Source organism: Magnolia sinica, chromosome 1, assembly GCF_029962835.1.
Source record: "Magnolia sinica isolate HGM2019 chromosome 1, MsV1, whole genome shotgun sequence".
NCBI lineage: Eukaryota > Viridiplantae > Streptophyta > Magnoliopsida > Magnoliales > Magnoliaceae > Magnolia > Magnolia sinica.
In genome coordinates this window covers 123,067,287-123,093,296 of record NC_080573.1, presented here as the reverse complement: position 1 = coordinate 123,093,296, position 26,010 = coordinate 123,067,287, and the positions used below count along the sequence as shown (strand labels likewise).

Sequence of the window (26,010 nt, the reverse complement as noted above, 5' to 3'; positions counted from 1 at the left end):
AAAGGAGATAAAATCTACGTTCCCCGTACATCCCTACGGGATTTCCTTATTTGGGAGCTTCATGTCGGTCATTTTGGTCGTGACAAGACTATTGCCCTTGTAGAGGACATGTTTTATTAGCCAAGTCTCAAGTGAGATGTAGCCAAAATTATAGGACAATGTTGAACATGTCAGCTGACAAAGTAGAAGAAGCAGAACACGAGTTTATATACACCGTTGCTAGTAGCACACGCTCCGTGGCAAGACCTCATTATGGACTTTATGCTTGGGCTTCCCAAGACAATCAAGAAGCACGATTCCATCATGGTAGTGGACTGTTTTTCTAAAATGGCTCATTCTTAACCATGCTCTAAATCGTCTGATGCCTCTAATATCACGAAGTTATTCTCTATAGAGGTGGTTCGTTTACATGGTTTGCCGAAAACCATCGGGTATGACAAGATGTTAGGTTTATAATTTGGAAGACACTTTGGCAGATGATGGGCACGAGATTACAATTTTCATTGGCATACCATCTCCAGACTGACGATCAGACAGAAGTGGTCAATAGGAGTTTAGGGAACCTGTTATAGTGTCTTGTGAGTGACCATACCAGGACTTAGGATGCAGTATTACCTACAGCATGAGTCAATAGGTCAATAGGCATGAGTCCCTTTGAAGTCGTGTCTGATTATAAGCCTAAAAAACCTATAGACCTTATTCCCATGTCAGTCTCCTACAGAACATCAGAGTCTGCAGAAGCATTTGCATGCCACATTTATGACTTGCATACGGAGATTAGAAAATGGATTAACGCAAGTAATGAAAAATATAAGAAACTTGCTGACTCTCATCGTATGTTTAAAGAATATCAAGTAGGCGATAAAGTGATGATAAGGATAAAACCTTAACGGTTTCCACAGGGAACCTTCAAAAAATTACAAGCTCGCAATGCTGAGCCATATAAGATTTTAAAACGTTTAGGTCCCAATACGTACTTGGTAGATCTTCCACCTGGTATGGGAATTAGTGCTACATTCAATGTGGAGGATCTTCTGCCTTTCCCGAACCCTTCTCCTAACCTAGATGATGACATACTCGACCTGTCCCATCACCCATGGACCTTACCTAACCCATCTTCTCAGCCTCTACCACATTTACCATCCATACCTACGAGCAGAGAGGAGATATATGATATTTTGGCCAAGCAGGTGCTTTCCACTCGACATTGGGGCTTTCAGAAAAATTTAGTCAAGCGGAAACATCGACTAGTTTCATATTGCACACGTATCACATGCAAATCTTCAACAACTTGACCTGGATCTTCTAGAGGAGCATCGCAGCTTTATTTCGTCAAAGGAGAAATTTTCTCAATCGGGGAGAGTTGATGAGGACGTCCGACCATTTAGAGTATAACAGAGGAGGTCGGCCTAGCCTTCACTTTGGCTCGATGACTTGTACATGGGCCCGGGTAGGCCGCACTATGGCCTTGAAGACTCTACATGCATAATCGTGCATCTTCGAAGACCCTACACTATGAAGATGCATGTGGGTTGCTTCATTGGGAGTTTTGAACTATTAGATCACAACAATATAATGATTGGATCATCGTATCGCATGGACAACTTGATCGGACCGTTGATCATGGGCTATCATCGTCACCGAACATCATCGTATGTTATTTACTTTAGGATTTTATTTTGTTAGCTTTGATTAAGTGTTTTTTAAATTTATTTCATATTTGGTGCATTTATTTGATGTTTTGTGAGGTTTGGGACATGGTGGGAACAAAAAAGAATTGAAAGGGCATTTTCATAATTTGGCGGTCCAAAGCCTATTTAGGCTTGGATACCAACCCTTATGAGTTTTTTTTAGGCATGAAGTTTTGTAAAATAGAAAAAAGAAAAATTCTTTTTCTTCCCACGTACGATGCATGGAAATCTTCTATGAAAAGAGACTATTTTGGTGTGAATCCAAGGGTTTGAAACCCATTGTCTTCTTTTTCTCCCTCATTCTCTACAAGCAAGGTATCTTCTTCATTTTCTCTTTCTCTATCTCTCTCAACCCCTCTTTATTTTTCTCCATCTCTTCTTTTCCCTTTTGCTTTCACCCAAAACTCATTCCCATCACATCTTAGACCCACCTAAGCCCAACCCCATTCAAGCCATACAATTGTACGAATTAACACAAGACTGTCCATACAGGTGTGCCTATAGCCATTCGTACAGCTAACCCCGCCCTTTTCTCTTTCCCTCTTGATTCTTATTCCATTCCCATTTAAAACCCCTAGCCTTAAGCCTAAAACCAAACCATAGCCCTCAAAACCCTAATTCCCAAATCCCCAAATTTCCTAATCTTACTTTCAAACCCTACTTCCTAAATCCCCAGATTTCTTACCCTAGAAGTGCACCAAATCAGCCATTGATTTGGATAGCATGTTATTATATTTCTTTTATTGTGGTTAATTTGTTAATAATCTCCCGCATTCAAGTAGTTACATCACACATCCTAAGTCAACCATCCCCTGAGATTAGATTATCCTCATTTGGTGGCCATATGTCCCTCTAAAAATATTTCGGTTGCTCCTTGCTTTAACGGCAAGGGCGACTTTGAAGTTTGGATCCCTCCTTGCAGGCGGGACTTGAACGAGATCGAAGAAGAGGAATGCATCCAGCTATTGCAAGGGCTTCGAGGCATATCCCATCGCCGGAAACTGTTGATTCCTTAGTCTAGCGTAAAGACAAGTCCAGAACACTTCTCTGTAAAATCTATACAACAGTCTCACAATAGGCCCTACCCCTGTGCCTATCGGCAAGGTTATTAAGCTCCTCCCAAGGTTATCGCCTTCGCTTGGCTCATGGGAAGAAATACAGTCCTCACTGTCGACAACCTACGCAAGAGAGGTTTGATCATTCTGAACGTTTGTCTCCTTTGTATGAAGGATGCAAAATCGGTTAACCACCCTTTCCTTTTTTGCCCCTTCTCTTATGGGATAGTATCCTTAACTTCTTCAATATGAGTTGGATCATGCCATGCTTAGTTCATGAGTTTTTTGTTTCATGGCACGAGGGAACACCGATTGCATCAGGGAGAGATGAGAAAGGTCATGTTGGCAACTCTTTGGACCATTTGGGGGGAGAAGTACGATCGTTGCTTTAGGAACGTGGCCAGGATTGTTCCGAAAGCAACCAGCAAGGTGTTCTCACTTTTAAGGGACTGGGACCCTAGATAGGGCTGTATTTGGGCGTTTTCTTCTTTCCTGTTTTGCTGTTTTCTTTCTTCTTTCTTTTTAATATAATTTTTTTACCTTTCAAAAAAAAGAAAAGAAGGGGAGAGAGTGACATCTTGGGTAGAAGGTTCCTAAAAACCAAATTGGCACTTCTGTTTTAGGACAAATCCTTCAAAAAAATCTCCGAGAAGTTTAACCAACAATGAACAAGTCAATTTGATTGCCTCTGAAGTCCATCTTTGAACCATGTCAAAATAACAAAGAAAGACTGAGAGCAGAATGGATTCATTGTGTTGTGGGATTTAAATTGTACATTATATACAAATCTATGACTAGAGGTGGGCACGGGACGACTCGATCCGGCTAACCTGACTCGACCCAAACTGAATGGGTGAGTCGGTCCAAATTGAGTAAGCTTCGCCCAATTCGAACTCAAACCGAGTCGAGTTCGAGTTACCCTTGTAACTTGACCCAAAACTCGATCCGGTTAGACTCGACTCGTTCCGAAACCCGACTCTCTAATCCTACCCCAACCCAATCCCAACCTCTCTCTCTCCCTCCCTCATCCTACTCCTTTTCCAAGCCCGGCAACCACCCACCACCATCACCCTCACCCTCCTCCTCCTCCTCCTCCTCCTCCTCCTCTCTCTCCTCTCCACTCACTCCCTCATCCTCCTCTTCCTCTTCCAAGCCCGGCAACCACCCACCACCATCACCCTCCTCCTCCTCCTCTCTCTCTCCTCTCCACTCCCTCCCTCCCTCATCTCTCAATCCTACTCAGTGCCAACTCGACCCGACTCGGTACTTCTGACTGGATCGGACTTGGTCCGGATCAGTCCAAGCCAGACCGAACTCGGATCAAGTTAGGCATGCTGGACTCGGTATCGAGTTGTATCGAGTTTGGGTCAGGCCTATTTCAAAACCAGATCGAGTCGAGTCAGCCCTAACTTGGTCCGACTCGACTCGATGCCCAGCTCTATCCATGACGCTTGACTTCCAAAAAAAAAAAACCTGACATCTTGCACTATCACTTGAACAAGCTATCAATAGCAATAGCTGAAAATGTAATCGAGCAAATCACCTGCTGAGGGAACTTTTTAAGAAAGACCTCAGTTTGCAAGCTAAGAAGGCTGTGGAACTGAAACATGTTCTTGAAATTATGAACATGCTCTCTGTGAAGTGCTGGGTGATAATGTTAGGGAATGTGGTCTAACTGAACCTGATAACGACCCCTACCTTTCAATTTTAAAACTTCAACACTTCCATCTGGCTTTAGCTATGGGTAAGAATCTTCACATTGCACCAATTTAGTGATTGCTCTTGGAGAGTTTGTCTTGCATTGCATGTTAGGTAATCTTACCTCTTTGCAAATTTCCCTTTCTAGATAATGGACAATAATTTGGCTAAAGTGAATTGTTGGCCATTGATCATGTTATAATGCGAGTGGCGACAGGTACACTTGTATCAGTGGGTCCCCAGCTATTCCTTGCAACCAACTACTTGAGCATGTCATTTTCACTTTTGTTCTAATGTGGTAATCATGTATTGGTGGGTTCCCTGCTATTTTGCAGAGATAGTTACTCATGCATAAACTATGGGTGCTTTTAGCTTTAAGGTTTTCCTTGTAAAAGCCCTCCAAAACCATAGCTTGCTTGGTTACCTTTAGGGTCCGCATCCATAGGCTACCCCACTCGAGCCTGGTATGAAATGCACATTAATCACCCCCGGCGAGGAGTCTCGAACACGAGACCTCCCCCGTGGGCCCCGCCCACCCCGAGTGTGCCCTTGCATCCCACAAGTGACCCCACTCGAGCCCAGTGTGAAAATGCCCCTGCATTAATCACCCCCGGTGAAGAGTCTCGAACACGAGACCTCCCCCGTGGGCCCCGCCCACCTCGAGTGTGCCCCTGCATCCCACAGGCTACCCCACTCGAGCCCAGTGTGAAATACACATTAATCACCCCGGGTGAGGAGTCTCGAACACGAGACCTCCCTCGTGGGCCTCGCCCACCCAGAGTGTGCCCCTGCATCCCACAGGCGACCCCACTTGAGCCCAGTGTGAAAATGCCCCTGCATTAACAGTGCTGACAAGTGAGTGGTGTCAAGGTGGGTCTTTGCCATGGCTGGTTCTAACAGCCTGGGCAAAAAGGAAGATTATGTCTAGTCGGTAGCTAATCAGAGATTTTTTGCGAATTTATCATTTAAAAGCCACTCAAAATGCTACTAGTAAGGCTAAGATGATGATGATGATGATGCCGACGATGATGACAAAGACAATGATATTCTCGAGATATAGTACACGAGGTATTACTTGGTTCTTGGAGTAAGAGAATGTATAGTTTGTTTGGGTTTTCATTTTGTAAAACTTGGCCGTTATTTATTGACCCAAACTATTGATATTGCAGACCCTATATTGGAAGGCTACAACGAAAAATATCCGAGAATGGAAAATCCTAATGCTTTTTGTTGGCAGCTAGAGAATGGATGGTTAAGAAAGAAAACACAATGACAATCCAGTTTTATTTTCTTTGATCCATGAGAAGGTTTTATTAAGAGACCAAGATCCTTGGGGGAAGTACAAACCTTCAAGAGGAGGCAGCTATGATGTTTCATAACTCATAAGCACTTCTCCTAAGCAGCCTTGTCAAATCTGCCACTGCCAATATATTTCATGTCTCTCTTTCAATGCCCAAAGTCGGTTTTGGCAAGGTTAGAGGAGCTGAGGAGAGACTTCCTTTCGCAAGGGGCCGTGGAGAATCATAAGTTCCATTTGATGGATTAGGGCAATGTTTGTAACCCCTACGAAGAAAGGGGTGCAAGTATTAGGAAGTTGGAGGCTGCAAACCTTGCCTTGCTCTGGAAGTGGCTACAAAGATTTGGTATAGAGGAGGGGAGCTTGTGGAGAGCGGTAGTTGCAAGTATGGTACAGGCAAAGGGGGTGGTGGGTTAAGGAATCATCTCTTTATAGCATCCCCAACATGTGGAAATTGGTTGCTAGTTTGGAATGTAAGCTCAAGGCAAGAGTTTTATTCTTTGTTGGGGATTGGGGAAAGGGTTCAGTTTTGGGAGGATGCATGACTTGGAGATGCTTAACTTAGTGAAGTTTACCCAAGGCTAGCTAGACTTCCTCCGACAAAGGATATCCCTATAGCTTGATGTTGCTGGGTTGTCGGGGCAGGAGCTATATCATCTGCCCCTTGTAGAAGGGATTTGTCGGACACGGAGGTGATGATCTTACCAGCTTCTAGCTCGAATTCATAATATTTGTCTCTCGCTTGGTGAGAAGCATTTCCTTCTACGAGATGATCACTCATTCTTCGGCTAGTGTGTTGTCTCTCTCTTGATGAGAAGCATTTCATTCTACAAGATGATTAGTCATTCTTCAGCTAGTGTGTTTAGTAGAGCCGCACCACCACTTTGTAGCATTATGGTGCCCCTCTCAAGGTTACAACCTTCGCTTAGATAGTTGGAAGAAACATAGTGCTCATCATCGACATCTACGAAGAAGGTCGAGGACCATCATCAACATTTGTAGCTTGCGCCTTTAAGATGAGGAGACTGTGGATCACTTGTTCATTCACTGTACCTTCGCCAAAAAGGTCTAGGAAGGTTTCTTTGGTTTCTTTGATGTCACTTGGGTCGTTCGGTGCAATATAGAGGACTTCTTCCTCTCATGGCACGAGGGTGGAGTTGGGAAGGAAGAAAGACATAAGTGGAGGCTAGGGCCTTTCATCCCTTTGGGGAGAACAAAACAAACAATATTTTAGGAATTTAAGTAGGTCGACTCTGAAGGTCTTAAGGAAAGAAAAAACTGATATGTCGTAGTGAGCTTCCCGATTGCTAGGATTCGTAGTGTTTTCATTTTCCCCGGGTTCTTGTATAGCTTTCGGGTCTTTTCTTGGATTTGTATAGTCGTCAAGGTCCTTGTTGGGGCTGTTGGGCCTTGGCATAATGATGGTTGGTCTCTACTTTGTAGACTTGGGCTTGCTCTCTTTAATAAATTATTATTTTTGAAAAAAATCCCTAATGTAATGTTTCCTACATCCTAAAAATTCCTTTTAGGGCATGTTTGGATTCATGGAAAGGAAAAAACAAAAAACAAAAACAAAATGCTTCTAACAAAGTGGTGGTGGTGGTTTGGATCAGAGAAAATTCTCTATGGAGAAATCGTTTGCTTTTAAATATGGTTGCGAGGAAGGGGGTTGGTGGACAAGAGATACTTCCCTTTACAAAGCGTCTGGTTTCTGGAGAGGTGTCTCTAGTGTGAAAGAAAAATTTGAGGGGATAGGCTTTTTGGTTGAAAATGACGATTACATCAAGTTCTATAAGGATGTCTGTGTGAAGGAGTCCCCTTCAATTAATAAGCTTCCAAGTTTGACGCAGTTAGTGACGGATGATGATATCTCATTTGCCAATTGTTGGTCAGCTAGTAGATCCTCAAAGGTGTGGTCACCCCCTTGTCATTAGAATTTGTTAGATGAAGAAATAGAAGACTTTTGTCTTGCTCCTTCAAAAAATCCACTTGGTTAGCTTATTGACTGAGGAGCAAGATAGTATTGTGTGGGAAAAGGAAAACTTTGATCATTTTCAGTTAGCACCTTCTATAAGCTGCTTTGCCGCCACTCATTTGACAACTGAGTACCGATAGTTATGTTTTGGTGTTATGGGCTCCTCTAAAAGTGGTGGCCTTTGTGTGGTTAGTTGGTAGGAAGACGGCGTTGACCATCGACAAGCTCCGTAAAAGAGGAATGGGAATCCCAAACATTCGCGCTTTGTGCATGGGTAATGTAGAATCAATAGATCATTTGATCATTCATTGTCCCTTCGCTTGAGGGATTTCGGATTGTATCCTCTCTTCGTTCAAGGTGCAGTGGACCATGCCTGCCTTGGGGAAGAGTATACTGGAGGTGGGGCATGGGGGCTATCTCGAAAAGCAAGCTCCGACGGAGTGGAGGATGACGCTATTAATGGCTCTCTAGTCAGTGTGAGGGGGAAAGAAATGGGAGATGTTTAATACGGTAAGATCTTTCTTTTGTCATTCATAGGGCAAAATCTTATGTAGCCTAGTAAGCTTCTTGTAGTGCTATTTTGAAAGATCGTATTTTGCATTTTGCTTGAAGGGGTTGTAAGCTTTTGGGTGCCACCTTAGCGCCTATTTAATAATAGTTCTTTTATCTTCCAAAAAAAATAAAAAAAGAAGTTACAAAAACATTGTTTCCCCATGAAACTTACTTTCCACTGTTTGCCAAGCCTTTCTTTGTGGGAATTTACAGGAAACACCATTTCCTGTTTTTTGTCTTTGTTGGAAAATAAACAAATTCATTTTCCCGCCTCCACCCCTAAGGGCTTGTTTGATTTTCAAATTACAATGTAAATATATTGTAAAATAGTCATCATTATTTGCACTTGTAATTACAACTCTTACCCCTAGGCTGATGTCAACAAGTCTAGTGTTTTGGCACAAAACGGAGGTCGAAAAACATTTGGGTGCAAAAACTGTGGGGCCCACCATGATGTATATGTCATATCCATGCCATTCTTCCGTTATGCCAGCTCAGTTTAGGGCATGAGCCCAAAAATGAGGCAGATCCAAAGCTCAAGTGAACCATCCCACAGTAAACCATGGAAATTGAACGCCCACCATTAATAACCTCTTGGAGGCCTCAAAAGTTTTTGATGAAGCTGATTTTTCTCCTTTATCCATGTCTTTATGACCTTATGAACGGGTTGGATGACAAATAAACATCATTGTGGGTCCTAGGAAGGTTTTAGCTTTCAACAGTTGAGGTCCGTTAGGATCACTATTTCATGTGGTGTGGTCCACTTGAGCTTTGAATTTGCCTCATTTTTTGACTCATGCCCTAAAATGAGCTTGTGGAATAGATGGATGGCATGGATATGACATATTCATCACGGTAAGCCCCACACTTTTTGAGTGTGTAGAAACACATGGAATTCACATGGTTTTTGAGGCAGCAATTCCTTGTTCGACCAAACAGTGGTGAGAAATAATGATGACCCATTTGCAGCCATTTACAACATAATTAGGGAAATCTACGATGCCCTAAGAAAGGCATTTTCCCATAATGGAAGGAAAATAGGTTTCTTAAGGGTTATGCCTAAATGTGATACCATCCATCTTCAATCGCCTCATATGTGCCACATGCGACTATATGACAAATGAGCCATTATCCATATTTGGTTATGCCCCCCACACATGCCACGATGCCATGTTTCATTCACCTCGTGCGCCCCACGTGTGCTAATGTGCCACATGTGACACATCCATCTTCTCTTGCACCCTACGTGCTAATGTGCAATGTTTACTACCATTCATCTTCTCTTGTGACCCACATTGCAAAGCACTCCACTGGCGCCAATGTGCCACGTGCCATTGGCCTTCTTTAATTCCTCCAAATATACCACCAGCCAATGGTGCCAATGTGCACAAGTGTTGCTATCAAGCTTCGAAGTGCCCATGTGTCAAATGTACCAATGCTTGTCTTTTGTCACATGCCATCGTATAGCTTCAAGCACCTCACATGTACTATGTGTGCCACAATTCAAATTCAAGCTCCCACATAATACCACACATGCCTAATGTGCTACTATACATCTTCAAGGATCCCACGTGTCACATGTCCTAATTTGGCACATGCCAATGACTACCTAGAATTTTCTTCCCAAGATTTTTATATTTTTATTTTGCCAAACAACAAATTTGAAAATAGATCCTAAATTTTTAAGGAAGTCTTGTTGAAAAACAAACACGGAAAATAATGTTTCTTTATCCAACATTTTCTGGAAATAAAGTTTCCCAAGAAATGGTATTTCCTTTCCTATGCTTTCCATGAATCCAAACAAGCCCTTAAGGACAATGCCTAGGAGTTGACGTGACGTCTCAGTTTATCAATCACCTGGGTAACTAATCTTTTATTGTATAAAAAAATAAATAAAATAAATAAAACGTTATCCCTTTCCTTATAGATGGCCCATAGACCTGCTAGTAGTAAAAGATACCGCATCAATTTGCACTTACAACCTCTATGACCAAGCATCCATTCCTCTAGAAGCATTGCCATAAAGCTCAACCATGCAATATAAATTGGTTATAACAACACCCCCATAGGCCAAAAGCGAACATGTGATTCACAAATTTTGCATCCTTGGACACATGCAACTTCCATTCACAATAATCATTTTCTTCTTATGAAGGTGATCAATCATCAACACCTTACCGCCGTTGACCAACCATCCAAATGTGATGATCCTATGACCTTTTACATCCCTTGACCACGTTGATGGGGCAACCCCACCCCTCCATAAGCTCTCTTAGAGAGATTCAACAGAGAAATGCAATTATCAAGAGTTGCACCCCCTAGTAGCCTTGTCATTCTGATAAGCACCTTGTGTCCTCTCAACTTCCTTCGAAAGACAAGAGGCCGGATAATTTGAGTGCTCATCTACTCATAGCAATTGATTATTTTGACATTTTTGCACATTGTTAGTCTGTAAAAGTCAACAGATGAAATGCTCATTCAATCATCAGACTACTGACCCTCCCAAAATCTAACTAAGGTTTTACTTTCTAACTCAAGCCCAATGCCTTGGGTTACCATGTTATCCATCTGGTGAATTGATTTTAGTGCCCTTTGAGTTACTATACCTTGGTATGCTTGGAGTGCAGCAACATCTTCCCACACGCCATACTTACCACCATGACCTTTTTCTAGAGCATATCATCTTCCTCTCCAAACCTCAGTAACCAACTTTCCAAGTAGGGTTTGGTTCATAGATTTCATAGACTTGGTGCTAGTACCTCCCCACTTTACCAGTTTTTACACCACTTTCTAACCACACATGAACTTTTATGTTTTTCTTCCACCCCTTGCAACAAGAAGTCCCTTTTCAACTATTCCACTCTACTAATGAGGCTCATCAGACACTGAGAGTGAGACATGAAGTACACCAACATTGCCGATAGAGCTGCCTTGATGACAGTAATCTGATCACCTAGGGAAAGATATCTGCCTACTCTCCATTCTCTTGATCACTAGGTCCCATTGCCTTTTGAAGGTTCTCCCACCAATAGTAGGAAAGAAAAGAGTCTGCCTTGCAACCCAAGATTATTGCAAGATCTTTCACCTCTCCATCATCCATCCTCACCCACCATAGCTAATTCATGGATAAATTCACTTTATACCCCGAGACTACTTGAGGCACCTTAGGATACATCTCGGATTCGAGAGTTGCTTCCTACTCACATGAAAGAATCAGAGTATTGTCCACAAATTGCAAGTGAAACATTTGGGACTTAGTTAAAGCCACCTTGAAGTCCTCAACCAGACCTTCCTCTGCCCCTTCCAATACTTTACTAAGGCCTTTTGCAATCACCATGAATATGAATGGGTAGAGAGGACTAAGGACCCTCCCTAACCAATCCCCTTAGATCTACCAAACAACCCCTTCAGGGATCCATTTACAAGCACTGAGTGGTTTATTGACCATACACATTCATGCATCCATCCTCTCCAACATATCATGAAGACCATCCTTTGAAGCAAGTAATCTAAAAGTCTAGATTCACTTTACCAAATGCCTTCTCTTAGTCAATTTTGCACACAAAAACTCATTCACCTAATCTATACTTGAGCCAATGCACTCATGAGCTACTAGTGCCCTGCCCCTGATCTTTACCCCTCACAAACACACCTTAGAAACGGAAATGATTTGATCCAACACTTGTTGAAGACTTGAAGTCAACAACTTCATTAGGATCTTGTGTGGGCCTCCAGTAAGACTAAAGGGCCTATACTTTGTCAAGTTATTAGATCATTTCTTAGGAATTAATGTGATGAATAACACCCCTATGTTATTAGCAAGTTTCCTTCTTTCGTGAAACTCTACCATGAAATTCATCATTCCGCCCTTCACTTCTTCCCAGACACCAATAAGAGCATGCCAAGATAGTTGTTTGGCCTCAAGGCCTTATTTGGTCCCAATTGAAATAGAGCCCCCTCCCCCTCCTCCCTTTTAACAAGATTGACCCCTTCTTGATTGATTTGGTTAAACTAAGTTTCTGAAATCTGCTTGTCCTTCACTTGTCATTCATTTCTACATTTTAATAGAAATCCAAAATCGCCAGACAAACCTCTTGCGGGTTCTCAACCTTCACGCCACTGACTTTAAGGTTTTGATGCAGCTAACTCTTCGAGTAATATCCATTTTGTGAGAAAGACTTGGAATTCTTGTCTATGTTGATAGCATTATATCCTTGCTAGCAATCACCACTATTTTTTGTATTAGATCATCCAAATCATTCCCATCACTATATTGAAGATCCAGGGCACTTTTTGCCTCGACAATCCATTGGAACTGACTCTTCTTCATCAGTTCAAAGAGTGGCAATAGCTTCTCCACTAACCGAAGTAAAAATTGTTGGATATACAAGAGACGTCCAATAAAACCTTGTAGTTCTCTCAAGTTCTTGGGGGAACGCATATCGATGGATGGTCTTTGGTCTTTCGACGAACAAAACTAATGCCCCCCTCCTTAAGCCATCACAACTAAGATCTTTGCCACGACATAATTTTGTTCATCTTGTCTTTCTCTTGAAGTCATCTGTAAGAAGATACCTCCTTGAGTAAGGTAAACATCCCTTCTTCCCATCTATCCTAATTTTTCCCAAGAATAAACATCCATTCCTCCCATCTATCCTAAAATTTCCCTAGGATCTTCAACATCATTTCCTTGATCCTCCTAAATTCTTCTTGTTGCATTCTTTTTTCTTTTTTCTTTTTTTTTTAGGGGGGGTTGTGTTCTACCGTGGAAATAAAATTGTATTCCCTACATGTGATGTTTTCCTCCGTTTGTAGAAACAAAGTCAGTAGTGGAAATCGATTTCCATTTCCATGGTTTTCTTCAAGAAAGGGTGATTACCTTTTCTAGAAAAAAAAAAAAACCTAGTGCATGGAAATCTCCACATTTTTTAGAGACAACTCTTACTTTTTGACTATTGACCTTTCTATATTTCCACAAAAATCACGTGCTAAAACAATTTTGGATTCTTTTCCACATGTTTATTTCCATATATTTCCTCAAATGTGTTTTAGTTTTTGAGCCAATCGTCTACCTTCTTCTCCCCTTCCACCTTAAAAGATCCCCACCAATCTTTGACTACTTGAAAACCTTATCTTCTAATTACATCAGTTCAAAGAGATCTTTGCCACAATAGGATTCATAGATCTTGTCGTTATCCTCAAGTCATTTGAAAGTGGCCTCTTTGGATGGATTCCTCCACAACTAAACATTCCTCCTTCCCATCTATATCCTAAATCTTGCCAAGGATCTTCAATGTCGCATCCTCAATCCTCATAAATCCTTGTTCCATTCTTTAAGTTTTTCAATTGGTGGAATCTTCTTTTCTATGATGGAAATGAAATCATTTTCCTCATATGTGACGTTTTCAATTGTTTGAGGAAACAAAGTCAGCTGTGGAAAATCAATTTCCTTTCCCATGGTTTTCCTGAGAAAAGGGCAATTTACATTTCCTTAAAAAAAAGGGTTACATGGAGATCTCCACCTTTTTTAGAGACAACTTTCACTTTTTGACCATTGACCTTTTCACATTTCCGTGGAAATCACATGTGCTAAAACAAACAAGGTTTTTAAAAAATAATAATAATAACAATAAAATAATAAAATAATTCTTTTCCTCCATATTTTTATTTATGCATATTTCTTCAAATGTGATGTTATCCTTTCCAAATCCAATTTCTGGATTCCACCAATCCAAACAAGTTATTTTTAGTTGTAGGGCCTGTTTGGTTTTCCAAATTCCTATGAAATGCAAAGTAAATGAGTCATCATTATTATTTTCAAGTGTTTGTTTAAAAGGAATTATGGCTAGTAAATCGAGAGTCAAATACACTTGTAAAGGAAGTAGGAAAAGTAAAATGTAATCATTACATTTTCACACTATAAAACTATTACTTTTACAGTGATTTGCAGATGAAACAAACAATATAACAAAATCATCACTGCAGTCAAATGTAAGTGATTTCACCGCACAATTACAATAGTCAATAATCATTATCCATTTACAGCCATTTACCATTGGAATTGGAAAACTTCAAACAGGCCCTTCGAGCAAATCTTCTACCTTCTCCCTCCACCTCAAAAGATTCCCAGCAATCTTTGACCATTTGAAGAAAATGTTCTTCTTCTAATTACATCGGTTCAAAGAGAAAAATAATAATAATAATTGGACACCAAGGATCAAATTCAAGGAAGAGAGGATGGGGCAATGATTGGATATGGGCCACAATGCCACTGGTTGAGAGACCTTTGGTTATCAAGACTCCCAATCCCCTCGATACAGAAATTAATCTAGCCCTGTCATAATCATGTCTACTAGTCAGTGATCCATGCGAAAGAAGCATCCGCAAGAGGAACATCAACCAGAGCATGTATATGAATATAGTTTGAGAAGCCTCTCATGATCTATGTTACCCTAGTAGCAACTCTCTTTTTAAAAGAGAAGAATCAAGTTACATTTAAGTCACCCCCTATTCTTATGCTCTCAATGTGACCCTGCTAGCACCTCTCTTTTCAAAAGAGAGAGAATCAAATAACATTAAAGTCACTCCCTAAGCATCACAGTAAGTTCCACATGCTCACAGTAAAATCCAGCTCATTTCCTACCATAGTTTTGGGTCATTGGGACAATAGACCAACATAAACACCCATATGAAAACCTGGAAAGACACAAACACTATCGATTCCTCCTTGGCAAGCACTTCTTCATCCCAAATAATCACAAATTGACTCACTAAATTTGGGAACTACCGAGGAACTAAAAATTTAACTGTAAATGACAAATTACCACTGGATGAGAACAACACTGGAAATATCCATCTATGATAATAGAAGAATAGAACTACATCAAGTGTGTTTTCGACTATATTATATAGACCAATTATACATCCCTTGAAGTTTGAAGATTACAATAGGCCAAGTGAAACCTAAGATAGATCCATGCTCCCCATTCAACAAAATCAACTTGGGAATGAAAGCTCAAGGACAACATATAATGCCTATACACAAGTACCACGGATATCAGGTATGATAAGGACTGTGTACATGGATCCTCTAGATCCAAATTGATATTGGTACCACAATTTTTTACCTCGGTGTATTATTTTCATATTGCTACATTACAATGTAATAGTTCGAGTCCTCTAATTAAGTTACATAGAAGTAGGATAAAAATGTAGAAATAATTACAGAACTGATTATAAAACTTTTTTCTTTACCTTATATTGAAGTGTATTTTCACCGGAAAGCTTTTGAATATACTAGTTGTCACCACCTTAAACAAATGGTAAGTTGACACAGTACACTTATAAGTTGGGAAACAAATTCTCCAACCTTGCTGTATGATTGTGGCTACTTTCAAAACAAAAGGCACCACAAACCCGTAATAACATACCATTTTGCAGTTTGGACACGTTGTAAGTGTAACCAAACTAGACAAATTGATGCAAACCATTCCATGTTTAATGCAGGGGCATTTTCACACTGGGCTCGAGTGGGGTCGCCTGTTGGATGCAGGGGCACACCGGGGTGGGTGACCCATGCGATTTGGGGCCCACGGGGGAGGTCTCGTGTTCGAGACTCCTTACCAGGGGTGAGTAATGTGCATTTACACCGGGCTCGAGTGGGGTAGCCCGTGGGATGCGCGGACACACTCGGGGTGGACGACCCATGTGATTTGGGGCCCACGAAGGGGGTTCGGCCGAGGTCCTAACCCATGAGATGTGGGGCCTGGGCTATGAGATAAAAGGATTAATTCGTCATACTTTAACAGTTCGAGCTTTTAGAGCAAGTGGTTAATTGTCTTGCATCAATGTTCCTATTTTGCAATGAGCTACCATGAACATTCCTTCCCTTTCTCATCACAGCTTACGGAATCATTTGAACATTAATAGAAACTAGAAGATAAGAGACTAGAACTGCAATTGCTAATCCACTAACCCACTACAAAACCCCTTTAATGAAAAACGAGAGTGGGGCGAGGAGTATGGGGGGCTCTAGACTGGCATTCGGAATCCACAAAATATAAAGAGCATCAACATAAAAGAAAAGGGGGAAAAAAAAACAACGAGTACTGGAATTTTGAAAGGGAAACATTGTTAACAATCTTCCTTTCAACAAACCTAGCAACCAATTGTTCCTCCACAAGCAAAGTGTATAGCAACAACTCACAAACAAAGAAAATTCTGCAGATAGAAGCTAACAGCAAAACTTGCAGAGAAAAACAATACAATTCATTATTTTCTATACAAAGACAACTTCCTCTATTGAACATTCTGTCGCAAAACATTAACATTCGAGCAATTTCTGTAAGAAAAGAACGCAAGAAGAAGAGCCCAACAGATGATTAATGGAAGAAAGAAAATAAAAGAATAAAAAAGTAGAAGAAATTTGCAAAAGATGCTATAGTCAAATTCAAGAAATTTACAAAAGAAGCCAAGCCTCACAAGGACTACACACAAGATGGAGAAAAGTGGAAACAGAAAACCAAGAAAGATTCACAAGAATAAAAAATAAGATCCATTTACTCCTACAAGTATTCAATAAAAAAATGAATAAAAAAACAGTAGAACTCATCATTTTCTATGCAGGCAATACAAAAATCATCTCCATTCAAGCAATTTCCACAACAGAAGTGCTGAAGATATGGAAACAGACAAGTACTGAAATCTTCACAAAAAAAAAAAAAAAAAAACGCTTATTCCAACATCTTCTATTCATTGTTCCTCAATAAAAGGGAGGGGTTTTTCTACAGCCCAACCATTCATTCTGATGCCTACAATAGAACACAGAGAGAAGCATTAAACTGTAAAAGAGAGAAAGACACAAAATAAAAGAAAACCAGGGTATTTCTGTTGGTACCAAAACCATCGTCATTCGAGCAGATTCTCTGGCACAACTTCCTCCCTCCCTCATCATGTGAATCCAAGAGGAAATCAACACAAAATGGGCCTCTCACAATAGCCCTCTTGTCCTACCTCCCTACACTATTGTGTGAATCCAATGGGAACATCAACACAAAACAGGTCCCTTGAGACGATCCCTTCGCCTCTCCTCCATAAAATTCATGAGCATCACCACTTTTCAAGGCATCAAGCAAACATCAACAAATCCTACATTAGCAATCACTACAAGCATTCCTTAAATTTGTGTTTATCAAATCCAAAAAAAAAAAAAAACTCCTCTTTTAAGACCCCTCTCCAGTCATCAACACACCCCTTATCTCCCTCAAAAAGACCTCTATCAACACTAGTCCTCACAAAATCTCACTGAAAACCATCATTCAAGCACCATCCTTTCACAAATATCCCATTTTCCTTGATTCTACGGCTACTTTTCACAATTCCGACTTCACCCAAGCAACATGGCATACATAGGCATTCTCGCAACTACCTAATATCACATTGCATTCACATTCACGCTGATTTCAACAGAAGACCATCCACAGGAAAAGAGCTTCTTGCCATTGCCTACCCGAGTCACGAGTCACGGTGACCAGCAATCTGAATGGACCCCAGGAGGAAATCTGAACCTTTCTTTTTTATTTTCTGTTATTCCGTCTGTAGTCATAATTTCAGATCTGTTTGATGAGGCAGTTTTTTGGATTCAGTTGATTGTTTTGATTAATTAAAGATCCCTATAGCTACTGGCTATTTATTTCAATTGTTGTGATCATATATTTGAGTATCACCTTCAGATTTTCGTACGCCATTACTCCCAATTTTATTTTGGTATATTGATTCAGTTTCTCTAGTTCAATACTGTTTAATTTCACTATCTTCCTTTAATATTATAATTTCAAAGTCAGTTTTCGATTAACATTCTGTTCTAGTTCTCGCAAATACCAACATCACACCAACAGGAAAAACTAGAACTTGAATTATGTTCAAATCCTCATCCAATCTATCCTCTTTTAACTATTTTCTGTGTCTCTTAAATTGCAAATAATAAGAAATTATGTTGACTCTTGTTCATTAATCTAACATTCAGGCTCAAATTCTGTGTACTCGCACTCAATTTTGAGTGTGCTTTGATTCATCGAAGTGCACTTCAACCCATTATAACTTTGATCTGTTTCAACTCTCTTTTTTTTATGCATCGTCATCCTTTTATTTTCTTATACCAGCTGGCACTGATTGATTCAGATTTATTGACACTGTGGTATAAGAAGGTAGTGTGCAATGATCCACAGAATGCTTGTACAGTAAATTCCGGCTTTCATCTTGTATAAAGAAGGGGAACATGATTCAATAACCCGAATCGTTGGTCTGATAGGTCTCATTGTGGATGGCCCATGCATCAAAAATCCCCTGGATCGAGATATCCTAGCCACAGAATGTTAAGCCATTCCTCGATTGAATGTGAACGGTTGCTGTCTTTTTCTTCTTAATTATCTATTTCTTGGCCCCCTGACGCAGGGGGAGGACGTGAGGTCGAGCACCGTCTTCCTCAAGAGGATAACTATTCCGAATCCACGGAACTTCTCTGGACTCCTCACAAAGACTTCTCGAATCCACGAGGAAAGAAAGAAGAAAATAGAAATAAATTCTAATAAATTCGAAATTGATTGATGAATGCTTAAAATCGAGTTCACAACCCTTTAAATAAGGGTATCAAGCAATGGGAAAGAAATCATAATCAAACTACAACTCAAACTCCTAGAATCTGCGACTTACTATAAATAGTAAACTTACTATTTATAGACGGTCGTGATGTCTACTAGTGCGCAAGGTTTTCGGCCAAAAATAGTAAGTGTCCTATTTGGCTTCACCAAACCGTTCCCCTAATTATTCTAAGCTCTTTTCACGTTGGGCGCAACTCCTAAAGCCCAACGGATGAAGAGTTATAATCAAACTAAAACTTACTATTTATAGTAAAAACGAAATTAAAATAGGGAAACGACCTTCCGGATTGCGCAACCCAGCGTAGCGGGGTTGGTTGGCTAAAGTAGCTCGTTCTACCCCAAAATCATTTTTTTTTTACGCCCGATAACTCATTCCGGATTGTGAGATACGCCCGATCTAAGGTCCGATGGTCCGGATCACTTCTGTCGTCGACCGGGCCTTTTCTGATCCATCTTGGCCATGAAACTGTCCGTGACCCGCTCTACATCAGTCCCCTCCACTTCAAAAGAACTCGTCCTCGAGTTCTCATCATGCGTTGGTTCATGATACTCGAACAAGTCCGCGACGTTAAAAGTCCGTGAGATCGCCATGTCATCTGAAAGATCAACAACATAAGCGTTGTCATTGATCTTTCGGATGATTGGTACCGGTCCAATCTTTTTATTCTTCAACTTGTTGTACGTTCCGGTCGGAAATCGTTCTTTGCGCAAATGGACCATTACTTGGTCACCCACCTCGAACACTTTTTGTCGCCGATGCTTGTCGGCTTGCTCCTTGTATTTTTCGTTCGAGACATGTAACTTGGTTTGTACTTCCGCATGAATGCCCATGATCTTGTCAGCCATATGTTCCGCTGCAATGCTCATGCCTGGGAGCTTGAGCAGAGGGACCAAGTCTAGTGTGTGGCGAGGGACTCGTCCATAAATAACTTGGAACGGGGATTTCTATCAGGCGGTTCACCATGTTGTTGAATGCAAACTCCGCTGAGACAAAGCCAAATCCCACTTCCGGTTTTTCTCCTGAAATACATCGAAGGAGGTTTCCCAACGTGCGATTCACAACCTCGGTTTGCCCATCAGTCGCTGCTGACCTGAAGTCGTGTATCAAATCGAGTCCACAAAGTTCACCAAAAGTGGCTTATGAACTTCGTGTCACGGTCAGAAGTAATAGTCTTGGGAACCCCGTGTAGTCGTACAATTTCTCTAAAGAATAGATTCACCACGTGTGTTGCATTGAGAGTCTTCTTGCAAGGAATAAAGTGCGCCATCTTGGAGAAATTATCTACTACCACGAACACCGAATCCATGCTGCATTGTGTTCGTGGAAGACCAAGCACGAAGTCCATAGATAAATCTTCCTAAGGACCATCAAGCACAGATAACGAAGTGTAGAGGTCCGTATTATGAGATTGCCCCTTGGGGGGTCTGACAAATATAATAACGTTGAACTGTCTTTCCCACATCACGTACCAATTATGGCCTGTAATATCATTCTTTCACAAGAGCTCACGTCTTGTCTTGCCCCAGGTGTCCACTGAGGCCACCTCCATGTAGCTCTTGGATTATCTGTTCCCTTAGCGAACTGTTTGGGATGCATAGTCGATTTTCCTTGAAAAGGAACCCGTCTTGCATTTGTAAGTCACCGGGTGACCTTCTTGTCACCTAACTCATGCGTCCTTGAAGTCATCGTCATCAGCATATATGTCTTTGAGGCGCTCGAACCCGACAACCTCATTACTCATAGTGACTAACAAAGTTGTACGGTGACTCAGTGCATCAGCTACTTTGTTCTGTTGCCCTGACTTATGTTTTAGTACGAACGTGAATTCTTGCAAAAACGAGATCCATCTAGCATGCACACGGTTAATGTTAGCTTGACTATTAATGAATTTGAGAGCTTGATGGTCCGTGTAAAGTATGAATTCCCTTTGAATCAAATAATGTCGCCAGTGCCGCAGTGCCTGGACCACCGCGTATAACTCGATCTCATATGTAGACCACTTCTTACGTGCATCGCTAAGTTTCTCACTGTAGAAGGCTACCGGCCTACCTTCTTGAGACAAAACTCCCCCAATTCCGACATATGAGGCATCACATTCGACTTCAAACAGTTTGTCGAAGTTGGGAAGTACAAGAACCGGGGTCGTGGATAATCTGCGCTTGATTTCGGCAAAGCTCCTGTCGGCTTCGTCAGTCCACTGAAACTGCCCTTTCTTCATGCAATCTGTGATTGGTGACACAATGGTACTGAAATTTTTCACGAACCGACGATAGAATGTCGCCAGTCCATGAAAACTTCGCACTTCGTGAATATTTGTAGGAACCGGCCATTCTCTGATTGCCTTCACCTTTTCCTCATCCACCCGAATGCCCGTGGATGTGACGACAAAACCCAGAAACAATAGGCTATCAGTCATGAAGCTGCACTTTTTTAAATTGAGGTACAGTTTATTTTTAGTGAGCACTTGAAGGACCTTCTTGAGGTGTTCCATATGGGTAATTTCGTCTTGACTGTATATCAAAATATCATCGAAGTAAACCACAACGAACCGCCCAATGAAAGGTTTCAGAACTTGGTTCATCAATCTCATAAATGTGCTAGGCGCATTCGAAAGACCGAAGGGCATGACCATCCATTCATATAATCCTTCCTTGGTCTTAAAGGCCGTTTTCCACTCATCACCCGACCGTATTCGAATCTGATGGTAGCCGCTCCTTAAGTCCAATTTAGAGAATATTTTTGCACCCTCTAGCATGTCTAACATATCGTCCAACCGTGGTATAGGAAACCTGTATTTTATGATGATTTTGTTGATGGCTCAGCTGTCGACACACATGCGCCAACTCCCATCTTTCTTTGGAGTTAATAGATCTGGTACCGCACATGGACTCATGCTCTCTCGAATAAGACCCTTACGGATCAACTCCTCTACTTGTCCCTACAGAATCTCACACTCATTCGAACTCATTCGATAATGGGGACGATTAGGTAAACTGGACCCAGGGATAAAGTCGATATGGTGTTGGATATCTCGCATGGGGGGTAACCCATCGGGAAGGTCATCAGGCCAGATTTTTTTGAATTCATCTAGCAGGGGCCTTAGTCTTTCAGGGATGTTGGTAGGCTTGATTTCTTTCCCTTTTATAATTAATGCATAAGTCTGTCCTGCTTCCTTTGATTCTTACATGAAGTTCCGTATGGTTAAGAGAAAACGTCCCTCCACTTTAGAAGTTTCAGGTGGTCCCTCTGGATCCATAGGGGCCAATATGGTCTTCCAGCCGTCCTTAACGAAGATATATATATTATCTCGCCCTTTATGAGTGGCATCACAGTCAGATTGCCAGGGCCGACCGAGTAGTATGTGACATGCTTCCATGTCGACCACATTGCATACTACTTCATCCTTATAATGTTTGCCAATTGAAAAGGATATGGTGCACCGTTCAGTTACCTTTGTTTCGCTGACCTTCTTGATCCAACCGATTGTATATGGAGAGGGATGACGCTCCGTTTTCAATTGCAATTTTTCCACCATAACCTTGGAGACGATGTTCTCGCTGCTCCCACTATCAATGATCACGTCACAAACCTTTCGATTCACCGTACACCTAGTGCGGAAGATGTTATGCCGCTGTGGATGCACTTCTTTTCTTGGCGCATATAATAGTCACCTCACGACAAGCGACTCGCCGTGATCTTGCTGAATCCAACCTGAATCATCTGCCTCGTCCTCGGTGGTATGCTCCTGTTCTTCAATATCTGGATCTTCATAAGCGTTATCAGCACTACCATCATTGATGGCAAGGTTTGCTACTTTTCGCTGGGGACAAGTATTTGATAGGTGACCCGGTTGGCCACAACGATAGCAGTTATTGGGCCTTGGCCGAGCATAGGGGTTCGGGATTCTACTTGGACCAGCAGCAGTTGATACGCCCCTTTGGGGTCTAGCTTGCCCACTTCCCTGATCTCGGTTCTCAAACGTAGGAGGTTGAGTGCGTGCTCCTACGGGCTCCTTTCCCTTAGGCTGTGCAGTTCCCTGGGGCAGACCTGCCACAGGAATCCTTGCAGTAGGATAGGTCCGTGTGTTAGGACGTTCAAGTTGCACTTCTGCACGAGTAGCGAACTTGATCGCATCATTCATCGTCCAGACTGACTGCATCTGGACCCGATCCTGAATAGCCATACGCAATCCACCGTTGAATCGGGCGACTTGCTGCGATTCAGTCTCGACCAAATCGTTACGCGCCGCCAGGCGGTAAAATTCTTCTGCGTATTCTCTCACCGACCGACTACCCTGTCGACAATTTTGGTATTGTTGGAATAATACCTGATCGTAATCGCTAGGGAGGAATCGGGCACGTAGTAGCTGCTTCATCCGCTGCCAGGTGCGGATTGGTGCTTTCGTCTGCCTGGTTCGCGCGAGTTGCAGTTGTTCCCACCAAGCTGAAGCTCCTCCTTTCAACTTGTAGGCCACAAGCTTGACCTTCTTTACTTCAGGGATGTCCATATAGTCAAAAAATCGCTCAACTTCAGAAAGCCAATCGAGGAAATCCTCAATGTGTAGTTGGCCATTGAAGCTAGGAATATCAACCCTCATCTTGAATTCTCGATCTGTTCGATCTAATCGATCGCCGCTATGTCTAGGGTGTTGGAAGAGTATGTCGTCGATTTTCTCCTCACTGGAGCCCCATTCCTTAGGAATGACCCTTGGATGCACTGTCGGTACTATCCTGCGATCAGGGCGATTAATTGGGGGTGGAGGATTGCCACAAGGAATACGGAGTTGCCTTAGGTTTTCCGCCAAGAGATCCGCTATGCAGTTGATGGCTTATAACTCTTGCATGGCTTCTCGATTCTCTCGTTGCGCTACTTCGAAAGGTGCCGCCGTTAAAGGTAAATTCCCTGAAGCACCGCCCATGGGATTGTTGCCCGACCCGTCGTTAGAAGCTATCAATCTGAGGAGAAACCTCGCTTTGATACCAAACCGACGCAGGGGGAGGACGTGAGGTCGAGCACCGTCTTCCTCAAGAGGATAACTATTCCGAATCCACGGAACTTCTCTGGACTCCTCACAGAGACTACTCGAATCCACGAGGAAAGAAAGAAGAAAATAGAAATAAATTCTAATAAATTCGAAATTGATTGATGAATGCTTAAAATCGAGTTCACAACCCTTTAAATAAGGGTATCAAGCAATAGGAAAGAAATCATAATCAAACTACAACTCAAACTCCTAGAATCCGCGACTTACTATAAATAGTAAACTTACTATTTATAGACGGTCGTGATGTCTACTAGTGCGCAAGGTTTTCGGCCAAAAATAGTAAGTGTCCTATTTGGCTTCACCAAACCGTTCCCCTAATTATTCTAAGCTCTTTTCACGTTGGGCGCAACTCCTAAAGCCCAACGGATGAAGAGTTATAATCAAACTAAAACTTACTATTTATAGTAAAAACGGAATTAAAACAGGGAAATGACCATCAATCTGGGGGGGTATTTTGCAAATTTGGCGTAGCGGGGTTGGTTGGCTAAAGTAGCTCGTTCTACCCCAAAATCATATATTTTACGTCAGCTAACTCTTTCCGGATTGCGAGATACGCCCGATCTAAGGTCCGATGGTCCGGATCACTTCTGTCGTCGACCGGGCCTTTTCTGATCCATCTTGGCCTTAATTATCTATTTCTTGGCCCCCCCAATTGAAGGTTTATAAATTTTCTAAAAGGGAGGATTTTCAGTTCATGGGCCATCTGTGGTGGGACCCATCATATCAACAGTTCGAATGACTGAACCATGGGCCCCACGTGTACCAACTGAAAGCCCACAATACTGTATGGACATTCAGCCTGAGCATTGTATGATAATTCATATATAAATCCTTCAATTTCCTTCATTTACAACTTTCTTTCATTTTCACAAAAAAAAAAAAAAACAAAAAACAAAACCAATCAACACAGAAAAAATCATATATAAAAAAAAAATAACACCAATTTATTCCAACCACTACAAGAAGTGATTTTTCAACAAACCGCATCTCCACATCCCCAAAACAAACAAAAACTACAGAAATTCCATATAAAAGAAAAAAGAACAGAAGAAGAAGACAATTAAAACCAACACAATCAAAGAAAGGTCGAATTCGTTTCAATTGTTATTCGTATTGCTACTAGCCGTTTCCAATGAAATGGGATTTTTCTTGAAAACCCCAACTAAAAAACTACCCCAATTCAAGCAATTTCAACAACAGAAGTGCAGAATAAAAGAAAACGAAGCAAACCCAGAAATTTTCAGTACAAAATAAGAAGTTTGTTATCGTAGTAATCAAGAAGAGAAACGAAAGAAAGGTTCAAAGCGCTAAAACAGAGAGACATACCTTTTTCTTCCAGCCAGGAGGAGCAGGAAGCTCTATAGAGACGACTTCAGGGCTGTCACTCGCCATGCTACAATCTGTAGAAAAACAAAGAAGAAGAAGAAGAAGAAGAAAAGAGGAAGAAATTGAAAGAAAGGTTCTTCCTTTTCCCTTTCTTTTTTCTTCTCACTCCTTCGAACAACGACAGCGGAGAAGTGGATAAGACGGTTGGAGAAGTGGAGAGGGGATTCGCTGCACACGTGTTGACGTCGCATACGTGTACGATATTCTCGCACTGGTGGGCCGACCGTGAGCAAGCCCTCGTGGCAAAATCAGGTCCCCTCATCAGGTGGGCTGCTACGTGTGCATGTCGAATGCGGACAGTTGCCCGCCGTTCTGGGACGCAGACAGTGCAGCGAGGCGCACACCAACCTTCAATGTGGTGCGAAGACCGTGGGGCCCACCGCGGTGTATGCGTTTTATCCACCCCGTCCATCCGTTTTTCTAGCTCATTTTAGGCGTGAAACGAGAATTGAAGTTTATCGAAAGCTCAAGTGGGCCATACCATATATAATAGTGGGAATTGAATGACTACCATTGAAAACTTCTCGGGGCCCACGGAAGTTTCGGGTCAAGCTAGATTTGTGTTTTTCCCTCCATCTAGGTTTGTGTAACCGTATAAACAGGTTAGATGACGAATAAATATTACCATGATTCTCGAAATGTTTCAACGGTGG

The 26,010-nt window shown here is 41.7% G+C and overlaps 1 protein-coding gene across 2 annotated transcripts in view; it reads right to left on the bottom strand.

Annotated features, from left to right (window-relative positions):
• LOC131256573 (methyl-CpG-binding domain-containing protein 11-like) overlaps window positions 1–25,478 on the bottom strand; it is a 34,913-nt gene extending 9,435 nt beyond the window's left edge. The window contains exon 1 of one of the 2 annotated variants that reach the window (XM_058257471.1): window positions 25,298–25,478. In XM_058257471.1, coding sequence (XP_058113454.1) covers window positions 25,298–25,363 — 66 coding nt within the window. In that variant the 5' untranslated portion in view covers window positions 25,364–25,478. The remainder of the gene's footprint in view (window positions 1–25,297) is intronic. The other variant, XM_058257480.1, reaches the window with a different exon arrangement.
• Window positions 25,479–26,010: the final 532 nt, after the last annotated feature.